The sequence below is a fragment of the Dreissena polymorpha genome, chromosome 1 (assembly GCF_020536995.1).
Source record: "Dreissena polymorpha isolate Duluth1 chromosome 1, UMN_Dpol_1.0, whole genome shotgun sequence".
In the NCBI taxonomy this organism is placed as follows: Eukaryota; Metazoa; Mollusca; class Bivalvia; order Myida; family Dreissenidae; genus Dreissena; species Dreissena polymorpha.
This window is the reverse complement of record NC_068355.1, coordinates 157,921,942-157,943,745: the sequence shown is the minus strand read 5'-3', so window position 1 is coordinate 157,943,745 and position 21,804 is coordinate 157,921,942. Positions and strand designations below refer to the sequence as shown.

The 21,804-nt window shown below is 38.0% G+C and overlaps 1 protein-coding gene across 3 annotated transcripts in view; it reads right to left on the bottom strand.

The window, feature by feature from the left end:
• Nucleotides 1-21,804, bottom strand: part of LOC127857686 (EGF domain-specific O-linked N-acetylglucosamine transferase-like) — an 88,096-nt gene that overhangs the window by 5,083 nt on the left and 61,209 nt on the right. For all 3 annotated transcript variants that reach the window (XM_052394315.1, XM_052394320.1, XM_052394307.1), the window contains 8 exons: nt 21,374-21,477; nt 20,982-21,074; nt 16,928-16,999; nt 16,078-16,164; nt 14,184-14,252; nt 10,782-10,843; nt 3,346-3,465; nt 585-687 (listed from right to left, as the gene is read on the bottom strand). In XM_052394315.1, the coding sequence (XP_052250275.1) occupies nt 585-687; nt 3,346-3,465; nt 10,782-10,843; nt 14,184-14,252; nt 16,078-16,164; nt 16,928-16,999; nt 20,982-21,074; nt 21,374-21,477 (710 nt within the window). The remainder of the gene's footprint in view (nt 1-584; nt 688-3,345; nt 3,466-10,781; nt 10,844-14,183; nt 14,253-16,077; nt 16,165-16,927; nt 17,000-20,981; nt 21,075-21,373; nt 21,478-21,804) is intronic.

Below are 21,804 nucleotides of genomic sequence, written 5' to 3'. Positions count from 1 at the left end.
TTGGTAAAGAAGTTTGCAAAATATGAAAGCAATATGTCAAGGGACATTGAAAATATTTGAGGTGGTACACACACTTTAACATAGATTTATCAATAATATGCATATTCTAAATGGAAAAAGTGCCATAATTCTTACAAAATGCTTGATACAGTTGTCTGCTCTTGTTTATAGATTTGGGTCATGTTGGTAAAGAAGTTTGCAAAATATGAAAGCAATATGTCAAGGGACATTGAAAATATTTGAGGTGGTACGCAAACTGTAACATAGATTTATCAATAAATTGCATATTCTAAGTGAAAAAAGGGCCATAATTCTTACAAAATGCTTGATACAGTTGTCTGCTCTTGTTTATAGGTTGGGGTCATGTTGGTAAAGAAGTATGCAAAATATTAAACCAATATGTCAAGGGACATAGGAAATATTTGAGGTGGTACGCAGACTTTAACATTTGCACGCTCACATTCACGCCGACGCCGGGGTGAGTAGGATAGCTCCACTATATATATTTCATATATAATAGTCAAGCTAAAAATATATATTCAGTTAAGACATCACTTAAAATACTCATGGTGTTATTGTCTCACTTCGTCTTCCTGGGTCAACTTGTCCATCTTCTCCCAGGTGAAGTACTTGAGGCCCCGGAGTCGAGCAAGGTCAAGGTAACAGTTGGGGTCACCACAGTGAAACCTGCAGCGGTACAAGATGATAGTCATACATGATACAAGGCAAGTTTAAGGTACTTTGGATAACCACATAGAAACCTGCAGCGAAACAAGGTGAAAGTGTCATACACGATACAGGGCAAGGTTAAGCTAACAGTCGGGGTCACCACAGTGAAACCTGCATTGGAACTAGGTTACTGTGTCATACATGAGGAGTGAAACCTGTTTTGGAACCAGGTGACTGTGTCAAACATGAAGTATGAAACCTTCATTGGAACTAGGTTACTGTGTCATACATGAGGTGTGAAACCTGCATTGGAACCAGGTGACTGTGTCACACATTAGTTATGAAACCTGCATTGGAACTAGGTTACTGTGTCATACATGAGGTGTGAAACCTGCATTGGAACCAGGTGACTGTGTCATACATGAGATATCAAACCTTCATTGTATCCAAGGGATAAAGTCAAACACGAGACAAGTGAGTTTGAAGGAAGGGTGCCATTGACACAATTTAAACTGTCCGCTCAGCTGTTAACAAGGGGAACAGCTTTCCTTTGACAAAAGTCAAGAGTCAAAACTGACTGGTTTGCTCACATTTCTTAGAGATTGTCAGATTTTGTTGTTGTATTCTTCTTTAACTATTTACTTTGACACTTACATGATTAAAATGATTAAATGATAAATTGAATATCATACTTCTAAAATCCAAGAGTGAAAGGGTCATGAGAGAGGCAGCAAAAAGCCCTTCAAGGTTGACCCATTTTCCTTCAACTCTATACATTAATGGCATTAAACTCTAGACTGCCCCTTCTTTAGCATACTGTCTGTTTGCAACCTTGAAATCAGAAAAAAATTGACTGTTGACCTCAAAATCACTAGGCGTTGTCTTTCTTCCCAAGTACACAGATTACCAAATTATATGATCATAGGTAAAAAAATTCACGAGACACGTTCTAACAAAACTGGTTGTAATGCATGTCAGTAAAGTTTTGTCACATATTAGCTTGTGTAGTCTTCATTGCCATTTTATGGATTTTTTTTGTTTGAAAGAGTCTTCATGGAATGGAAAATCCATTCTAGGTAAAAAGTGCCGTCCCTGATTAGCCTGTGCAGACTGGGAAACACTTTAGGCACAAGCATTAAGCCCAGTTTTCCCAGAACTAAGCTCATAACATGCTTGTCTACCGACAAACCAACTGACCATCCCACAAACCTACATACAAATGCCAGCAATTACATCTGATAGGCCGTGTACAAATCCAAGCGTGTTCATGGTATAGGTAGTTTCAAAGTTGTTTATTCTTATTAATTTAGTTTATACAGAAAAATACATCATAATTTAGTGTTTGAAAGTTTGGTTTGAATAAAGTGGGTGTAAAACCACACGAGAACATGCTACAATTAAACAAAATTAAACAGAGAAAAACACCATTCCCCGAGCATTGAGTCAATCATTCCCCGAACATTGAGTCAATCATTCCCCGAACATTGAGTCAATCATTCCCCGAACATTGAGTCAATCAGTCCCCGAACATTGAGTCAATCATTCCCCGAACATTGAGTCAATCATTCCCCGAACATTGAGTCAATCATTCCCCGAACATTGAGTCAATCATTCCCCGAACATTGAGTCAATCATTTCCCGAATATTGAGTCAATCATTCCCCGAACATTGAGTCAATCATTCCCCAAACATTGAGTCAACCATTCCCCAAACATTGAGTCAACCATTCCCCGAACATTGAGTCAATCATTCCCCGAACATTGAGTCAATCATTCCCCCAACATTGAGTCAATCATTCCCCGAACATTGAGTCAATCATTCCCCGAACATTGAGTCAATCATTCCCCCAACATTGAGTCAATCATTCCCCCAACATTGAGTCAATCATTCCCCCAACATTGAGTCAATCATTCCCCCAACATTGAGTCAATCATTCCCCCAACATTGAGTCAATCATTCCCCGAACATTGAGTCTATCATTCCCCCAACATTGAGTCAATCATTCCCCCAACATTGAGTCAATCATTCCCCCAACATTGAGTCAATCATTCCCCCAACATTGAGTCAATCATTCCCCCAACATTGAGTCAATCATTCCCCCAACATTGAGTCAATATAACATATAGACCTAGCTCTGGGAAAACAAATATGTGTCTTGTTCTGACAAAACTGTGCATAATGCATGTGCGTAAAGTGTCGTCCCAGATTAGCCTGTGCAGTTCGCACAGGCTAATCAGGGACGACACTTTCCGCTTAAACTTGATTTTCGGTAAGAAGGGACTTCCTTCAAACTAAAAATACCATAAAAGCAGAAAGTGTCGTCCCTGATTAGCCTGTGTGGACTGCACAGGCTAATCTGGGACGACACTTTACGCACAAGCATTAAGCCCAGTTTTCTCAGAACAAGACAAATATTATAAAAGAGCGTAAAGTGTTGTCCTTGATTAGCTTGTGCAGTCCAACAATCAGGGAGGACAATGAAGGCCTAGAATGGATTTTCGTTAAGAAGACTTCTTTTAAGCGCAATATTCTATAAAAGCGAAATGTGTTGTGCCTTATTAGCCTGTGCAGACTGTACAGGCTTATCAGTGACAACACTTTAAGAACACGCATTAAGCCAGGTTTTTCTAGAACAGTGCTTGTATAATCATTAAAAATTAGTTCACTAATGTTTACAGTTCAATGACGGCGCCCCAGTCTGGCTGGAACAACATGTGCGTGAGACCGGCTCCGTGCATGCTGATGAAGACATCGCTGTTGTGGGACACCTTCACCTGCTCCAGGAACGGCAACTCCCTGTGACAGGTCATTAAATAACATTGAGATTTTAGCTTAGTGCTGGGAAAACTGGGCTCAACTAATGAGTGTAAAACAACTTTTCTTAAAATAAAATTCATTTTAATTATTAAATACTTACCTGCTATCCCTAGCTATACCTTTCTAGGTGGGTTAGCTTCTCCAAAAATCTTCAAGTGCCAGAATTCGGCCACCTCTCCTACTGAAAACAGATTCAGGTTCAACATAGTACAATCTAACCTAACCGGAAATCAAGAACCGTAACTCATCTTACTTTTCATACAATTATGAAAATATAAAACGATGAGCGGGGTTGGGAGGTGGGACTTACCGATAGCAGGTAAGTATTTAATAATTAAAATGAATTTTATTTTAAGAAAATTTGTTTAAATGTCATAAATACATACCTGCTATCCCTAGCTGATTTTGTAGCTGTGGCAGGAGGTTCTCGTTATATTTTCCCATCACAACAAAAACCCATAATCAGGTTTTTCATCCAGAGATAGTAGAAATGTGTCCTCATACAATCTTCGTTAGTACAGAATTGTACTTAGTTTCTGAATAGGACCAGTACATTTACGCCATGGAAGAAACTACCGTTTGAGCAACCACAAGAGGACACGACATATATAAATTGTCCTGTTGACACTCAAGAGAACGAAGATAGAATGAAGAAAAGGTGGTCAGAATACTCCAGAAAGCAGCTTGAAGCACTTCAGAAAGTGGAACATTATTAATATACGTCCACGAAGCCGAAAGAGCTCTTAACTCATGCGGTCTGATCTTAAAAAGATAAATCCCTAGATGAGAGAGATGAATACGCCTTCTTAATAGTCGAGGCTACCCAACGAGAAATCGAAGCCGCAGACAAATCCCCCCCTTTTAACGGAATGAAAAGTATCTTACGAGAACCTCGAATAGGCTTTACTCTTTTAAGATAGAATTTTAACCCCCTGACATGGCAAAGAAGTCTATCATCATCTTCATGTCCACAAGTATTAGAAAGACTTGGAACATTGAAGGGTTAGAAGCCAAAGAGGGGAGTTGATATTTAGCAAGGAATCCTGGCTGACATAACAAAGTTACAGATCCATCTGAGGAATCAAAACGAAGATGACCATCCTCAATAGACAGAGCATGAATTTCACTTCTCCTTTGGCTGAAGCCATAGTAAGAAGGAAAACTGTCTTCCAAGATAGAAACTGTAAAGAAGCTTGATCTAGAGAATCAAGAACACAAGCCAAATCCCATTTAGGCCCAAGTATACGAGACACAGGACGTTTAAGTTTCATAGATCGAATCAGTTCCGAAATCGCTGGATCAGCACAGACTTGTGATGATTTAGTAAATGCCAATGTATGCAAAATCATAGATCTATATCTTTTGATGAAGCTAAGAGAAAATATCTTATCATCAAAAAGATAGATGAGAAAATCCACTATGCGTCTAGCAGAAGGATTGAGGGGATCAATTTTCCCTCGAATACACCAATTAGAAAAGAGTTTAAATCGAGCATCATAGACTGCTCTAGTGGACTTTCTCCTTGCAGAAGCAACGAGGGTTGAAGCCCTGACAGAAAAGCGTTTCTTCTGCAGAGGTTGCCTGATAACTGCCAGACGTGTAAGTGGAACATTGCTGGATGCGCATGAAGTCTGCCTTTTGAGACAGAAGATCTAATCTGTGAGGAAGTGTCCTGGGATAATTGTACAGGAGACTGAGAAGATCATAGAACCACTAGAACAAAAACGCGTCTACTGAACACGCTGCTGGATCGAAACCGGACTCACATACAGAGGGAGTCTGTGATTGTGTCTGGTTGCAAATAGGTCAACCATAGGATAACCAAACATGAGAAAAATCTGATTGGTCACTTCCTGATGAAGTGTCCACTCCGATGGAAGTAATTGTTGTTTGCGAGACAACCATCCGCCAGGGCGTTGAAACAACCTGGAATATATTAGGCTAGAAGAAAAATGTTGAGCGTCTTGCAAAGAACAAGTAATTCCTTGGTTTCCAGATACAGGGAGTGAGAATGTGTTCCCCCTGTGCCTAAATGTAAGTCACAACTGATGTGTTGTCTGTTGACACCATCACACAAGAGTCTTGGTATTAACTCTGGAAGAATTGAAATCTGCGATAACAGATTGTCCGGAGACCAATTCCAACAAGCTGAGAGGTTTGTAGCTTCTAATCCGTTCATTATGCTTAGGATTAGATAAATCCTTAGGCACTTTCCACAGTTCTCCTCGTTTTGGAATGGTCTTATTAGCTGATTCCAACGATTGAAATACTGATAAAACAGTAGAACCAAAAGGAAGGCGTGTATCAATGCAAGAATATCCTTAGCAAGCCTGTTGGGATCAAATGTACAGACTTATTTTTCCGTGATAGAGATCGTCGAATAAGTAGACATCTCTGCAGGTCTTGGGCAATAATCATCACCAAGATTTTGAAATATCATTTCATAGATCCGATTAATTGAGGACAATATTTGATGCGTGTCATCATTGGAATCTGCCTCTGAATCTGCCTCATTGTCTACAACACCAGCAGTGTGCAAAGAATCAGCGGAAACAGAATTGGAAATTCTAGGCCTAGTATCATGCACCAGATTACGATTATCTGGTAATGATGAATGATCATCCACCAAATCAACCGCCTGATAATTAAAACCATAAGAAGACGGTCAATTATCAGGATTGACCGGTACGAATTGCCCAGACGAATCTTGAAGCCATAATATGTCCGGATTCGACGGTGCCGGAGCACGAGGTATCTGAATAGGTAGTGTAGCAGATACCCGTGGTGCAGAGTAAGTATCTGTAGTGGTGAGACAAACAATAGACGGCAAAGACTGCGAAGAAGTATCAGTCATAGCAACATTTGTTAATGTTAAATTGGAAACTGGATCTGGTACATAGGGTACCGCAACATTACAATCCGAGACAGGATAGTAATGTGTAGGATATGAGTAGTCAGAGCGAGACTGTCTACGTGAAGCATGATGACGAGCTTATTCCTGCGATGCCGAGAAACAAATCGGCTGCGATGGGAACGACATCTTGTAGAGTAACGTCTCCTAGAATCTCGAGTTTTTGGTATCGATCATATCGACGCCATGAATGCTTCTCGATAAAAGAGATCGTGTACGACGTCTACCTCTATTGTCGGTACTAGTTTACGACCCAGATGCCTTTGAAGAAGAAGAGGAGGAATAATCCGATGATGATGATCAATGTCTCTTCTTGATCGATGACCGGTGCCTGGTAGTACTGACCGGTGACCGGCAGTATTGACCAGACCGGTCGCTGTTGATACATGACCGGCGACCGGACCTAGACCGGTCCCTGGAGACTGGTGACCCGACCAGTGACCGGACCGGTCCCCATTGACCGGTGACCGGTCCGTTACCCCATGACGTACCGGTCATGCTATGACCAGTGTTGTCACCAGGCAATGACCGTATGGCGGCTGCCAAATGGTCCGGCATTGGTCGTAGTCCTTGACCAATGCCATCGGGCATAGACCGGCTGACGGTTGTCACCATATGGTATGATGTTGATCAACTTTCTAACGAAGTTAGCATAGTACGATCTCCATCTTGCCCTATACCCCATGACTGATGTTGCCAATTCCTGACGGTAGTAAGTGGTAGGAATGATAGGATGATTATCATGCACCAAATGATGAATCTTTGGTAACGAAGAATGACTATCCGCAAAGTCGACACACTGATAATTAAAACCAGAAATAGACGGTGAATTATCAGAAGTGACAGGTACATATTGTCCAAAGGAATCTTGACCCCATGTGTCACGCAAAGACGGAGAAGCAGCCAGGGGTTTCCGACTAGGAATAGAAGTAGATACCCTCGATGCAGACAAAACAGCCATTGTGGTGAAATGAACACCAGAATTGAATGGCTGTGAAATCGGATCAGTCAATGCAACATGTGTTGACATCACACTGGGAACTGGTGCATTGGGTAAGGAGACATTACAATCAGAAATAGGATAGTAATGTGACCGGTCATAAAAGTCGGAACGACAATGCTTCAGAGAAGCTTGTCTACAACCTTTATTCCTGTGATGCCGAGATCTAGAATGGCTACGACGACGAGAGCTAGAACAGCTTTGACGGGAATAACGTCTCCTCGAGTATCGTTTTTGTAATGATTGAGATGATCGATAATGATCATAACGATGACGGGAATGAGGACTGCTCGATGAATAAGAGCATGTCCGACGTCTATCTCTATATTCGGTACTTGTCGACGACGAATGTGCATTCGACGACGAAAAAGTGGAAAAATCCAATGAAGAAGAACCTCTGTTTCTGATCGTTGACCGGTGACTAGCAACTGTTGACCAGTTAATGATCAGCGCATGGTGACTGGTGTCCGGTCGGTAGTATTGACTGGTAGTACTGACCGGTGACCGCTCAACAGTAACAGATGACCGGTGAGTCGGACCGGTCATCAGTAACCGATGACCGGTGGGTCGGACCGGTCATCAGTTACAGATGACCGGTGGGTCAGACCGGTGATCGGACCGGTCTCAATTGACCGGTGGGTCAGACCGGTTACCGGACCGGTCTCCGTTGACCGATGGGTCGGACCGGTGACTGGACCGGTCTCCATTGACCGGTGGGTCGGACCGGTGACTGGACCGGTCTCCATTGACCGGTGGGTCGAACCGGTGACCGGTCTCCATTGACCGGTGGGTCAGACCGGTCTTCGTTGACCGGTGACCAGTTGGTCGGACCGGTGACCGGACCGGTCCCAGATGACCGGTCGTTGCCTGGACTGGTCCGGTACCCGGTGACGTATCGGTCATGACATTACCAGCGTTGTCACCGGATAATGACAGTATGGCGGGTGCCAATTGGTCTGGCATTGGTCGATACCCTTGACCAATGCCATCAGGCAAAGACCGGCTGACGGTTGTCGCCATATGGTCTGATGTTGATCGACTTTCTGATGTAAAGTACGAATCTATCTTGCCTGATACCCGGTGACTGATGCTGCAACATGTCATCTGTGGTCTTCAAAGTCACCGGGTATTAATCTACTCTTGTATCTGCGACCATCATGTAGTCGATTATATGAAAGAAAAGAGCAAAACATATTCAACAATAAACTGGTCACAGACCAGATTATCATACGGTACATAAAATCATTATTTGCCCATAATGAAATTAATTAACATTCTCTTATTATTATTGTAAAAGAGAAAGTCAATAGTACCTATTACCTATAATACGACTGTCGAAGATCGTAAATTAAACAATGTTTAATTCAAACAGATGAGAATTCAAATGACCATAATTAAGATTGTCATATGGAAAGTAAAATCATTATTGCACACAATGGCAAATGATAAACATTCTGTCAATGTATTGGAAGAACACACTATGCACGATCTTGTAACACATGGAAGAATATTTACACAGTACAAATCTTCTCAATTACCTATTGATGAAGATCACGATAAGTACGTGCTCATGTACATGAGCAGGTACAAAACACCCAGCAAAGCTGAAAACAATTAAAGTTATTCGCGGTGACTGATGCTGCAATTGATCATCTGACGTCTGCTGTAAAGTCACCGGGAATTTTCTCATCTGATGATGGTTCATCTGCACGTTTTCTGCTTAGAAACGTTCTGCGTAGATTGCTTTCTGCCACGTCGCATTGTCTCACGCACTACAAATAGAGCATTTATGTTCAAAGGAACAATTAGTGCATGACAAACAAGTCTTGTGGAAATCCCACGAAGCCTTAATGTGCCCACATGAATCTCTAGTTTGTAAACTCATTCTTATTCTGAAAGTAGAAAAAGAAGAGAATCCGCGTAAGAAAACAATGTAAAAAGAACAAAATTACTGAAATAATCAGTTAAACAAAGTATTTACAATGTACAAATTGTCAATAACTTGTTGACAAAAATCAAGAAATCCTCGTGCTCAAATCATGAGCACATGGAAAAATCCAGCAAAAAGAGAAAAACAATGAATTATCAACAAAATAATACAAGAAAAGATTTCTGAATGAAGCAGAAACAATAAATTATACAATTCATCAATTTCAAACCAAATTCCACCACGCAGAATTGAACTAAAAGTCCAAATTGAAAGCCAATAGAAAATGGCGATCTGCACGGTGTGTCTCCAGAAAAGTAAGATGAGTTATGGTTCTTGATTTCAGGTTAGGTTAGATTGTACTATGTTTAACCTGAATCTGTTTTCAGTAGGAGAGGTGGCCAAATTCCGGCACTTGAAGATTTCTAGAGAAGCTAACCCACCTAGAAAGGTATAGCTAGGGATAGCAGGTATGTATTTATGACATTAAAATGTAATCTCAGATAAGCTGCCTAATCTGCTAATACTAATTAGAGACGACACTTTCAGCATTTATGGTAATTTTCTTCTATAGGCAGAAATTGTTGTCCCTGTTTAGCCTGTGAGAAATGCACAGGCTAATCTGAAATGACACATTACACACATGCGTTAAGCCCAGTTTTCTCTAAACAAAGCTCATGTATATACATTTAATTTTTACTCTTATAAGTGAATATATCTGTAAGTATGTATGCTGGTAAAATAAAATAACCGGAGAGTTGTAAAAAGCATCTGCAAAGCTTTTTTCAACAAATTTTGATTCAAGTTATATATGGTATTTAACAAATTATGCCACAGTTAAGCAGCATACATCTATTGTCTCTGTGTGCGTGTGCACCAGACCACAGGTGGTTAGCATGTGGCTATGATATTAATTAATGAAAACATCATTTTGAATGATAAGTAATCATATTATAACGAAAAAAAAAATTCACTATCAAATATATATATAACAAGGTATGAAACTCAAAATCAGCCCAAAACGGGGTGCATCGCTTTGAACAGCCATATCTTCATCAATTGTGCAGCGATTTTCACGATCTCGGTCTCATTCAACGCAGAAATGAATTTCCTTTCTGGAAATGTATATGTTTTGCAATATTTTTACAAATGCTGGGTCAACTTTTAAGAAATAACACGATACACAACACGCATGACCCAGTTGACAGTGATCATGCACAAGCATTTGTGCACAAGCATTAAGCCTTGCTTTATCAGAGCATGCCTCAAATGTCCAAGCGCTGTCATGTCTAACAAAGCATTCACCTTTTACTTATTTTGAACAATCTGTTAATGTCTAAGGACACAAAGGACATTTGTATACATTTTTTAGCCTAACACTTTATTCGTACATACATGTATGAGTGAATACAGATCCAGTCAAAGCTTGTCATCTGGTGTTTATTGCATCATCTTACCTGTATTTATAGACAACAACCCGTACATCATATTCACCAACAGTTTTCAATGCCGCAACCAACTGAAATATATTGTACTTCATTGATGTCAATTTTTTAATGATCACTAATAACATAATCAAATTATTTTAACAACCAGCTTTTCAACTTTTGAGATATAAATTTTATTATTTGTGCAATTCAAAGCTAGTTGTACATGTAAGCTACCTTCATGCCAAATGTTAAATCACAAAACCACCTTTTAACTCAAAATATTGAGAGCAAAAATATTTTGTATTTTTAGAAATATTGACTTTGATTTTGACCCCACAGGTATAAAATGGAATTGCAAGCTAGATAAACATTTAAGCTACCAATACATAAAATCAGCACAGGATCTCCTTTCAGACTCAAGTTCTTGAGCAGCAGATTTCTTATTTTAATAAACACTTATCTTTACCTTAACATGACTTGCCCCAAAAGAACTCTCATGCCTTATTTTGTAGGTCTCAATATAAGCAAAGTACACAAAATTAATTGCAATACATGACTTTTTTTGTATAAAAACAAGTTATTTACCGGAATTTTTTTGTCTATTGTAAGTTACAGTGACATTCACCCATCTGGGCGCAAATTCAATTCCAAGTTAGGTCTTAATGTAATATACCTACAAGTTATTTACTTTTTCTACTGTTTACCTTTACCCAACTAGCCCCAAATACAATTCCAATTTAGGTCTTCATGCAAAATACCTACACACAATTTCAAAGCAATATCTTCATTCAAACTGAAGTTATTGTTTGCAAACCATATTTTATTTTATTAAACAGCAACATTTAAATGGACCCAACATAGCTCGATGTCTATGCAAGCTAGCTTTTTTCAAAAAAAGATTTGAAAACAAGAGCTGTGTTCGTGAAACACAATGACCCCTACTGCGCCGCTTTGAAGCCATATATTTTACCTTTGACATTGAAGGATGACCTTGACCTTTCACTACTCAAAATGTGCAGCTCCATGAGATACGCATGCATGCAAAACATGGAGTTGCTATCTTCAATATTGCAAAATTTGACCTTTGACCTTGAAGGATGACCTTGACCTTTCACCACTCAAAATGTGCAGTTCCATGAGATACGCATGCATGCCAAATATCTAGTTGCTATCTTTAATATTGCAAAATTTGACCTTTGATGTTGAAGGATGACCTTGACCTTTCTCAAAATGTGCAGCTCCATGAGATACACATGCATGCCAAATATCAAGTTGCTATCTTCAATATTGCAAAATGTTGACCTTTGACCTTGACGGATGACCTTGACTTTGACCTTTCACAACTCAAAATGTGCAACTCCATGTGATACGCATGCATGCCAAATATCAAGTTGATATCTTCAATATTGCAAAATTTGACCTTTGACCTTGAAGAATGACCTTGACCTTTCACCACTCAAAATGTGCAGCTCCATGAGATATGCATGAATGCCAAATATCAAGTTGCTATCTTCAATATTGCAAAATTTGACCTTTGACCTTGAAGGATGACCTTGACCTTTCACCACTCAAAATGTGCAGCTCCATGAGATACACATGCATGTCAAATATCAAGTTACTATCTTCAATATTGCAATATTTGACCTTTGACCTTGACTTTTCACCTTGAAGGATGACCTTGACCTTAACCTTTCACCACTCAAAATGTGCAGCTCCATGAGATACACATGCATGCCAAATATCAAGTTGCTATCTTCAATATTGAAAAAGTTATGGGCAATGTTAAAGTTTTCGGACGGGCGGACGGACAGACAAAAGGACAGACGGACTGACAAACAGACAGACGGACAATTAAAAAACTATATGCCACCCTTCAGGGGCATAAAAAAGTTATGGCAAAAGTTAAAGTTTTTGGACAGACTGACAGATGCCATATATTTGACCTTTGACCTTGAAGGATGACCTTGACCATTCACCTTTCAAAATGTGCAGCTCCATGAGATACACATGCATGCCAAACATCAAGTTGCTATCTTCAATATTGAAAAAGTGGTGGCCAATGTAAAAGTTTTTGGACGGACGAACAGACGCCATATATTTGACATTTGACCTTGAAGGATGACATTATCCTTCACCTTTCTCTACTAAAGATGTGCTGCTCTATGAGATACACATGCATGCGAAATATCAAGTTGCTATCTTAAATATTGAAAAAGTTATGGCCAATGTTAAAGTTTTTGGATGGACGGACAGACGCCATATATTTGACATTTGACCTTGAAGGATGACCTTGACCATTCACCACTCAAAATGTTCAGCTCCATGAGATACACGTGCATGCCAAATATCAAGTTTCTATCTTTAATATTGAAAAAGTTATGGCCAATGCTAAAGTTTTCAGACAGACAGACAGACGCCATATATTTGACATTTGACCTTGAAGGATGACCTTGACCTTCACCTTTCACCACTCAAAATGTGCAGCTCCTTGAGATGCACATGTATGCCAAATATCAAGTTGCTATGTTCAATATGGAAAAGGTATGGCCATTAAAGTTTTCGGACGGACGGAAAGACTGACACACTGACTGACTGACTGACTGACGGACAGTTCAACTGCTATATGCCACCCTATCGAGGGCATAAAAATAATTTTGACTGGAAACCATCTGTTTGCTGTTTTTCTTTTTTTTTCAGAACGCTGACATTGACCTCACTTGCTCAAATGCACTACTAAGCTAGGTTTTTGTGCAGGCTATCAAAACACTAATGTGAAGTGCAAAATCTCTACCAATTAAGCAGAAACTGTTTTTGCAATTTTAGAAAACAATGACCTTGACCTGACAAGCCTAAAAGACAATCCTAAATGCCTCCATACATGCTACCCATATCCCAAGTTTTATTAAAGATTTGTCAATGCAAACTTAAGTTAAAGACAGGAAACCCCTGTTTGACACTGCTTGAACGCCCAACCGCCAACCCATGATACCCATTTCAACAAGAAACCGTCGGAGACAGGTGATGCTCCCCAAAGTTTTTTTTTGTCACAATATTGCACTATATATTCAGATAAAAGGAAACGTCTTGAGAGCACAGTAGTTGGGGGGACAATAATTTTTTTATAGAAAATTTCAAAGGGCCATAACTCTGTGAAAAATCATCCGACCAGGACCCGCTGATAATATGCACTTTTCCTCTTGGTAGTGAAGCTTCCTGTAAAGTTTCATTGAATTCCGGTCATTAGTTGCTGAGAAATAGCCCGGACAAAAATTAATTGTGCACGGACGGACAGACAGACGCACACACTCACGGACAGACGAAGCGGCGACTATATGCTCCCCCAAAATAAATTTTGGGGGAGCATAATAAACCAGTATTTTGAGCCTGTTGAAAAGCTGGCTTAAATAATAAACAAAATACAAAGCTAACCTCATTTTGGTTCATAACGTTTCTGTACTTTGTGTCTCGATCTAGCAGCGTAATACGAATCTTTTCACCCTGAAATTTAACAACATATAATGTTATTTACAAACTATTTACACATCATTTCATGAATGTAACATGTTTTTCAAATGCGATTCAATACTTGTTGCATTCTTTCAGATTAACATAAAGGATCTAAGCATTTTGAAATGCAATTTTTATAGTTGATCTATTCGAAAATATAAAGTGTTTATCCTTTGGTATAAAAATGAGACACAAACATAAACAAATAAATAAAATGCTTTTAAAATAGGTCAATGTCAAGGTCAAAATGAATTGAGATGATGTGTGTGTTGACATTGCCTAAACACATCGTCCATGTAAGTAACTAAGCTTTGTAGGAAGCCTTGTTGATATCAGACGAAACACCTCACTTTGAGTTAACCAAGTATGGACCAACATTTGCAAAGATGAATTGAACACCCTACTTTGAGTTAACCATGTATGGACCAACATATGCAAAGATGAATTGAACACCCTACTTTGAGTTAACCATGTATAGGCCAACATATGCAAAGATGAATTGAACACCCTACTTTGAGTTAACCATGTATGGGCAAACATATGCAAAGATTAATTGAACACCCTACTTTGAGTTAACCATGTATGGACCAACTTATGTAAAGATGAATTGAACACCCTACGTTGAGTTAACCTCGTATGGACCAACTTATGCAAAGATGAATTGAACACCCTACTTTGAGTTAACCATGTATGGACCAACTCATGTAAAGATGAATTGAACACCCTACGTTGAGTTAACCATGTATGGACCAACTTATGTATTAAAAGATGAATTGAACACCCTACTTTGAGTTAACCATGTATGGACCAACTTATGCAAAGATGAATTGAACACCCTACTTTGAGTTAACTATGTATGGGCCAACATATGCAAAGATGAATTGAACACCCTACTTTGAGTTAACCATGTATGGGCCAACATATGCAAAGATGAATTGAACACCCTACTTTGAGTTAACCATGTATGGACCAACTTATGCAAAGATGAATTGAACACCCTACTTTGAGTTAACCAAGTATGGGCCAACATATGCAAAGATGAATTGAACACCCTACTTTGAGTTAACCATGTATGGGCCAACATATGCAAAGATGAATTGAACACCATACTTTGAGTTAACCATGTATGGGCCAACATATGCAAAGATGGATGGAATGCCTAACTTTGAGTTAACCATGTATGACCAACATTTGCAAAGATGCATCTTTAAATGCTAGGATCTAGAAAAGACTGTACAAATGTTGGCAATTTTTCACATAGGATGATACAAATGGCACATGCACAACTTGATATCATACGAAACAAGCAAATTCGTTGAATTGATATCCCCCGCCAATACGCTTCTGGACACAAAAGTGTTATATTTGACACTAAAAAAGCATTTTTTTAAGATACAAAGGGCCATTACTCCATTATTAACAGATGGTGTACAATGCCATTTGGCTTGAATCATCCTCTTATCCATATACTTGGTATATACTCATACCAAGTTTCAATGAAGTCCGCCAAAGCACTTCTAAGATATGGCTCCGGACGGAAAGACGGACGGACAACGCCAAAACAATATCCCTCCGCCTATGGCAAGGGATAACAACTCCAGCAAGTTGAAATGTTGTGCGTTGAAAAGTATAGGAGAATTCTTTCTGACAAGTTTGTGCCTATGGTAATTTCAGTAAACCTCCCTTTACTCTGTTACAGGGGTATAATCATTCATTTCTAAGAGATAGACTTTATGTTTATCATCAAACACTTTAAAATTGTTTATTGGTATTTATCTTGGATTAAATGATCTTGCAAAAGGCACCATGTACACACCAGAGGCCCTTCCTGGGGTATGTGGAGTCGATGCACCAGATGAGCTGAAAATGCTTGAAATAAACTGCTACTATAACAGCCAGGGATCTAAAATTTAACAATAAAGAGTTCATGATATTATAAGTTTATGAAGAAACATGTTCTTTACATACATGATTTTTGTATAGTTGGCAATGTTGGTGAATTGATATCCAAAATAAAACTTGTACACATTATGTCACAATTCCAATGTACACATTGTACAAGAATATAAGCTTTCAAACAACAAGCACGATCTGATGATATTGTTGTTTTATATATATATTTCATAGAGGACCTATAGCATCTATAAACATTAAGGTGAAGGCCAGAAAAGTACTTAAGTTTAAATCCAACACAGTAGAAGACCAATCAAAAATGAAATTTTTTTTTTTGATTAATACTTAATATCATGAAATGGCAGCTGTAATTCAAATTCATTCCCACTTCTGTGAGTAGTTAACTAAGTAAAGGTGCTGGGACACATTCCAGGTCCTCATAATGAAGAATCAGGTGCTTCATTAAGTCCTCACAAGGTTAGAGATACACACACAGCATGAGAATATTCACAGTGTGTCTTGTTCTGTGAAAATTGGGCAAAATGCATGTGCATAAAGTGTCGTCTCAGGGATAACACTTTCAGCTTTTATGGTATTTTTCATTTAAAGGAAGTCCCTTCTTACTGAATATCTTGTTTAGGCGGAAACAGTAGTCCCTGATTAGCCTGTGCAGACTGCACAGGCTAACCTGGGATGACACTTTTCGCACATGCATTATGCCCAGTTTTCTCAGAACAAGACACAAAGTCATGGGCTGAGCTCCAAGTGCTCACCAGAGGCATATTGTAGAACATTCCCCATCGCATTCTGGGCAGCAATGGGAACACAGCGTCTTTGATGCACACCTGAAAAGGCGTGACAGTCAGGTGCACCTGCTCTTTATTTGTACATATAATACAAAAGCTTAAACCTGAACTTTTTAAATGTGTACTCAATATGGTTTGTCATGCTTTTTACCAAAACACAGTGTTGATTAAAGTCATCTCTACATAGAATTAATGGTTTGATATAAAAATATATTTTTTAACATCCTTTTCACAACATGGGTTGAATAAGGTCATAGTCTACATAGAATTCATGGTTTGCATACATAAATAGATTTCATAACAAAAAACAACAATTTCAGTGAAACTGATGGATGCTCCCCGATGATGCGCTTTGTCAATCTATGTGTTAATAACCACCTAAATAATTTTATTATTAGCCTCGGTGACCTTGACCCCAGTGACCTCAAACCTCATCAAAAGGAAGAGGTCCATGCAAGGTACCTACATGCCACATACTGTAAATGTATAGAAATTCGTCGGTATGAAATTTCGAGGTTTAATAATAAACAACTAATTCGTTGACACGTAATTTCGTGGATTTAAAATTTTCGAGGAAGACTGACCGTCATAATATTTAAAATTTTATTAAAACAACCAGAGTAATAATTAACAAAGCATAATCTGCTTATCTGTGTTGACAGCAAGACTTGAGGTTAATGTGCACTGAAGCATGACATTGTTGCCAATAATTGTCGATAAGAGCGATAAAGCGGCGCACTTGTGGGTCCCCGCTCGCTAATTGCCATCAATGTTGTTTTGACATTAATCTTTGCAATTCTCAGCGCAATCGGTCCCCTAGTAGTAACAATTGAGTAATAAGGTCCCCAAATTACACGTGTGAAAACCGTTATGTCTCTTTTAACTTTAATTGGCACTAATTGACATATGTGATAAATCTGAAAACTGTTAATATGACGACGTCACGTAAAAGAAAACACTCATTTATGTACAGTTTTAATACCTAAACACGTATCAAAAAAACAACATATTGTATTAACTAGCATATCTTAATCAAAAATCGGAAATGACATTCGGAAATGACCGATTTTGGATTAAAAATGTATAAATAATCGTTGGTACTTGAATTTGTGGTTCAGCTGACCAACGAAATCCACAAAATTCATACCACACGAAATTTATTGGTTTTACAGTATGTAAGAGATCAGTAAAATATTGAAGGCGCTATGAGAAACTGTAACAAAATTGTGACAGAAAAATCTAGTATTAGCCTCAATGACCTTGACCCCAGTGACCTCAAACCTCATGAAAAGGTAGAGGTCCATGCAAGGTACCTACATGTCAAATATGTAAGAGATCGGTAAAATATTGAAATAGCTATGAGAAACTGTAACAAAAGTGTGACGGAAGGAAGTAAGGAACTTCAAACTGGCAACTATATGCCCCCCGAAAATCAGGGAGCATAACAACATGATCTTCTGTTGTATTTTACATGCATGATTTGATGTTCAATAAGCAATCCTTAAAACAAATATTTGTGTTAATGAGACACAAATCAGAGCAAGTGGGTAGGAAGGTAGATGAATTATTATTTTTTGGAAGAGATTTGTTTCAAGTAAATCTATTGATTTACATTCATGATGATTACAGTAAAAATTGTGTATAATGTGAACCCATATAAAACCCACCCTTACAGTTTTAGATGCAATTACAAATACATGGAAACATACTGTCTTTGACAGCTGGTTGAATAGCAATAATAAGCAATCAATACAATAGTATGTCGCTGAAAAGAAAGATCATGCTTGTAAATTGTAAATCTTGTGAACTTAGCAAAACCTGGTAAGTTTTTAATCCTGACCTCAAAAAAAATAATTCAGGTGAGGGTAATTCGGTAGGGTGGGTTGGGTTGTCAAAAAAACAAACATTTTCTTTAAGGATGGGTTATGGTTTTATTACAACCACCAACAAAGACAATGACAAAGTGCCACTGTGTGCAGTCTTTGGAACAAAGTGCAGCTATGGGTCTGTTATTCTCAAGAATGAAAGACTGTAACAAAGTGTCATAGGCTGTGTGTTTTTACTTGTGTTTGTATGCACATTCTGAAGATTTAAAGATTGTAACAAAGTATCACTGTGTGCATGTTACCCAGTCATGTGTACATTCTGAAGTATAAAAAAACTGAAAGAAAATGTCACAGGGTGTCTGTCACCAATAACTGTATTTATTATATACCTGTTTAATTCTTTTAACAAAATACAGGTTGTATCAATCGTTGAAATAAAAAATCCCGTATTATGCTACTCGCTGTTTCCAATTCCGTATTACCATACTAGCCGGACTTCTTCGACCAATTTAATGACGTCACATTACGCGCAACTTATTAGAAATATTTTATATTACGAAATATATTACGTAGTACATCGTGTGACGTCATTTATGTGACGAAACACAATAGTTTTATCTAAACTCTATGGAATTTAAGGAGCTGTCGGACGTGGTGTTTTTTAACAGTAAACTATGTGTTAAAAACATCGAACGAATTCAAAACGTATTTTGGAGTGTGTGTTTATCATGCATAAATGTATATTTCGATAGGAATACAATAAAAAAGTGTGGTTTAAACTAAGTTTCGATAAAGACATGGAAGATAGAAGTGGAAGTGCATATTGTTTCAACGTTTTTGTTATAAACATCGGATTAAAGTTGTCAACTAAATTGTTATAAACATTGGATTAACGATGGCATTAAGGTAAGCGTGTCAAAAACCTGTGTTTTCCCGGTTCGAATGTTTACACGTTAATTTACATAAACTGTATTCATACGCGTCTTAAATAAACTATGGCGTACCGTTTTAGTCATTGTTTTGTCAGTTTTGTTAAAGTAAAAAATACAATTGTTAACTGTTTTCGTTAGTTGTTGTATATAATAAAAGGAATATTACGCTAGTCAATTGTTTCAAGAGTTTGTATCACTCTTATGGCTTGTGCTATTACGCATCGCACTCGAGGCTCCGCCTCTCGTGTGATACGTCATCACACAAGCCACTCGAGTGATACAAACTCTTGGAACAATAGACTAGCGTAATATTCCGTATGTACGTTCTGAAACATTAATACACTGAAAACAGATGCCTCTTTCTGAAGCATAAAATACTAAAAAGTACTATAGCATTCCTGTTATCAATTGTTGAATAAACACCAGAAACCATTTATGACTGAACCATAGTATCAAAGCTGGTATGTTGAGTTGGAATTTTTTTCTTATTCTAATCTTCCAAAAAATTGTAACAAAACTAGATTTTTAAGTCAGAGTAATTTTATCTTTATGAGGAAATAACTATAGGAAAAATGATACACAGAATACATACAACCTAAAAGGAAACTATTTTTACTTTCGCTACTCTGTTGACATAGTGACCAAGTTTTGGACTCCTTATGATACAGAACTCTAACGAGATATTATTGGGACAATTATTCTGACCAAGTTTCAGGTTGGACATTCAATGTGCACTCTACCGAGTACAAAAGGTAAGTGTCGATGATGGACAACGCCTGATGCACACCCCAAGACACACAACACACAAAAGGTTATCATAAAGCCTCTATGTGCTCAGGTGAGCTAAACATGTAATATTTTGTATAGAGTACTCTTTGTAGCAATAGTTTTTATTTGACTTTAATATTTTATTTGCACTAGTTACAAGGAACTTTATGATTCAAGTGAGGATGTGTTTTCTGATGGAGAGCAGAACAAATCAATTTATTTGTGACCAATCTGTCAAGGAACATGTTTTATGTAAATATAAAACATGCCTGGATATATTTACCACATGCAGTAACAAACAAGCAGTCCACAGGAATTTTTTCAAACACCCCAGGGCCGTTAAGGGGTGGGTTAGAAAGGGCAGCCCCTTCCATTGTTATTTTTCACATTTACGACTGACAGTTGCAAAGCAATTAACCGCTCTTCTTTGAAGGGAAGAATAATTAAGAAAATAATAAAGCATAAAATAGGAGTTATTGGACACCAATGCCATACCCTTTTGTTCTGGAAGTCTTTGATATACTGCATTGGATGACTAGTAAAGGCATCAAACGTTTCCTTGAACAGGTCATTGTAGGGGCGCATACTCTGAAAAATAAATTGTGAAAACTTAATTAAGTTTTAGAGTGATAGGTGACACTTTTTATCTTTAAAAGTTTAAAAAACACAAATTATATGTTTGGTTGCTGTTGAATTATTAGATAAAGTTGATAATGCTTGGCAAAATTATATTTTCAATCACTAAACCTTACTTAATAAAAGTAATATATTTCACAATAATTTAATAACCTCTGCAAACTGAAGTCATTTTCAAAGACCCATATAACAAACACGAAAGTCATCTTAAAGAACAATATGTAGAAACTAGTATGCACTAATACACGTACTGTGTCCCAGTTAATCATGTACATGTCCTGAGTAAAGGAGTTGTTCAAATGCTGACTGGTGTAGAAGTTGATGAAATCACAGTAATGGTGGAACATGTTGACGCCTGAAACAGATGGGAAGAAAAAATTCCTGGGCACTATCTTATCTGCTAAAAATAAATGGCGTTTTATACATATTGAAAATATTTTTGAAAAAGCACAAAAGGATGGAAGCAATTAACCTTCATCTTTGATACCTTAATTTCAGTCATTCTATTCATTCCCTTAGTATATTTCACATGTTCGTATTAACTTTAAAGAGTAATAAAAGTAACTCGAAACATTCATTTGGGTTGACTCCTAAACTATCATTGTATTATGTAACATCAGACAATAACACACAAAAGCTTTGTGTCCTTCTAGAGAATTACCATATGACACATTACTAGTAA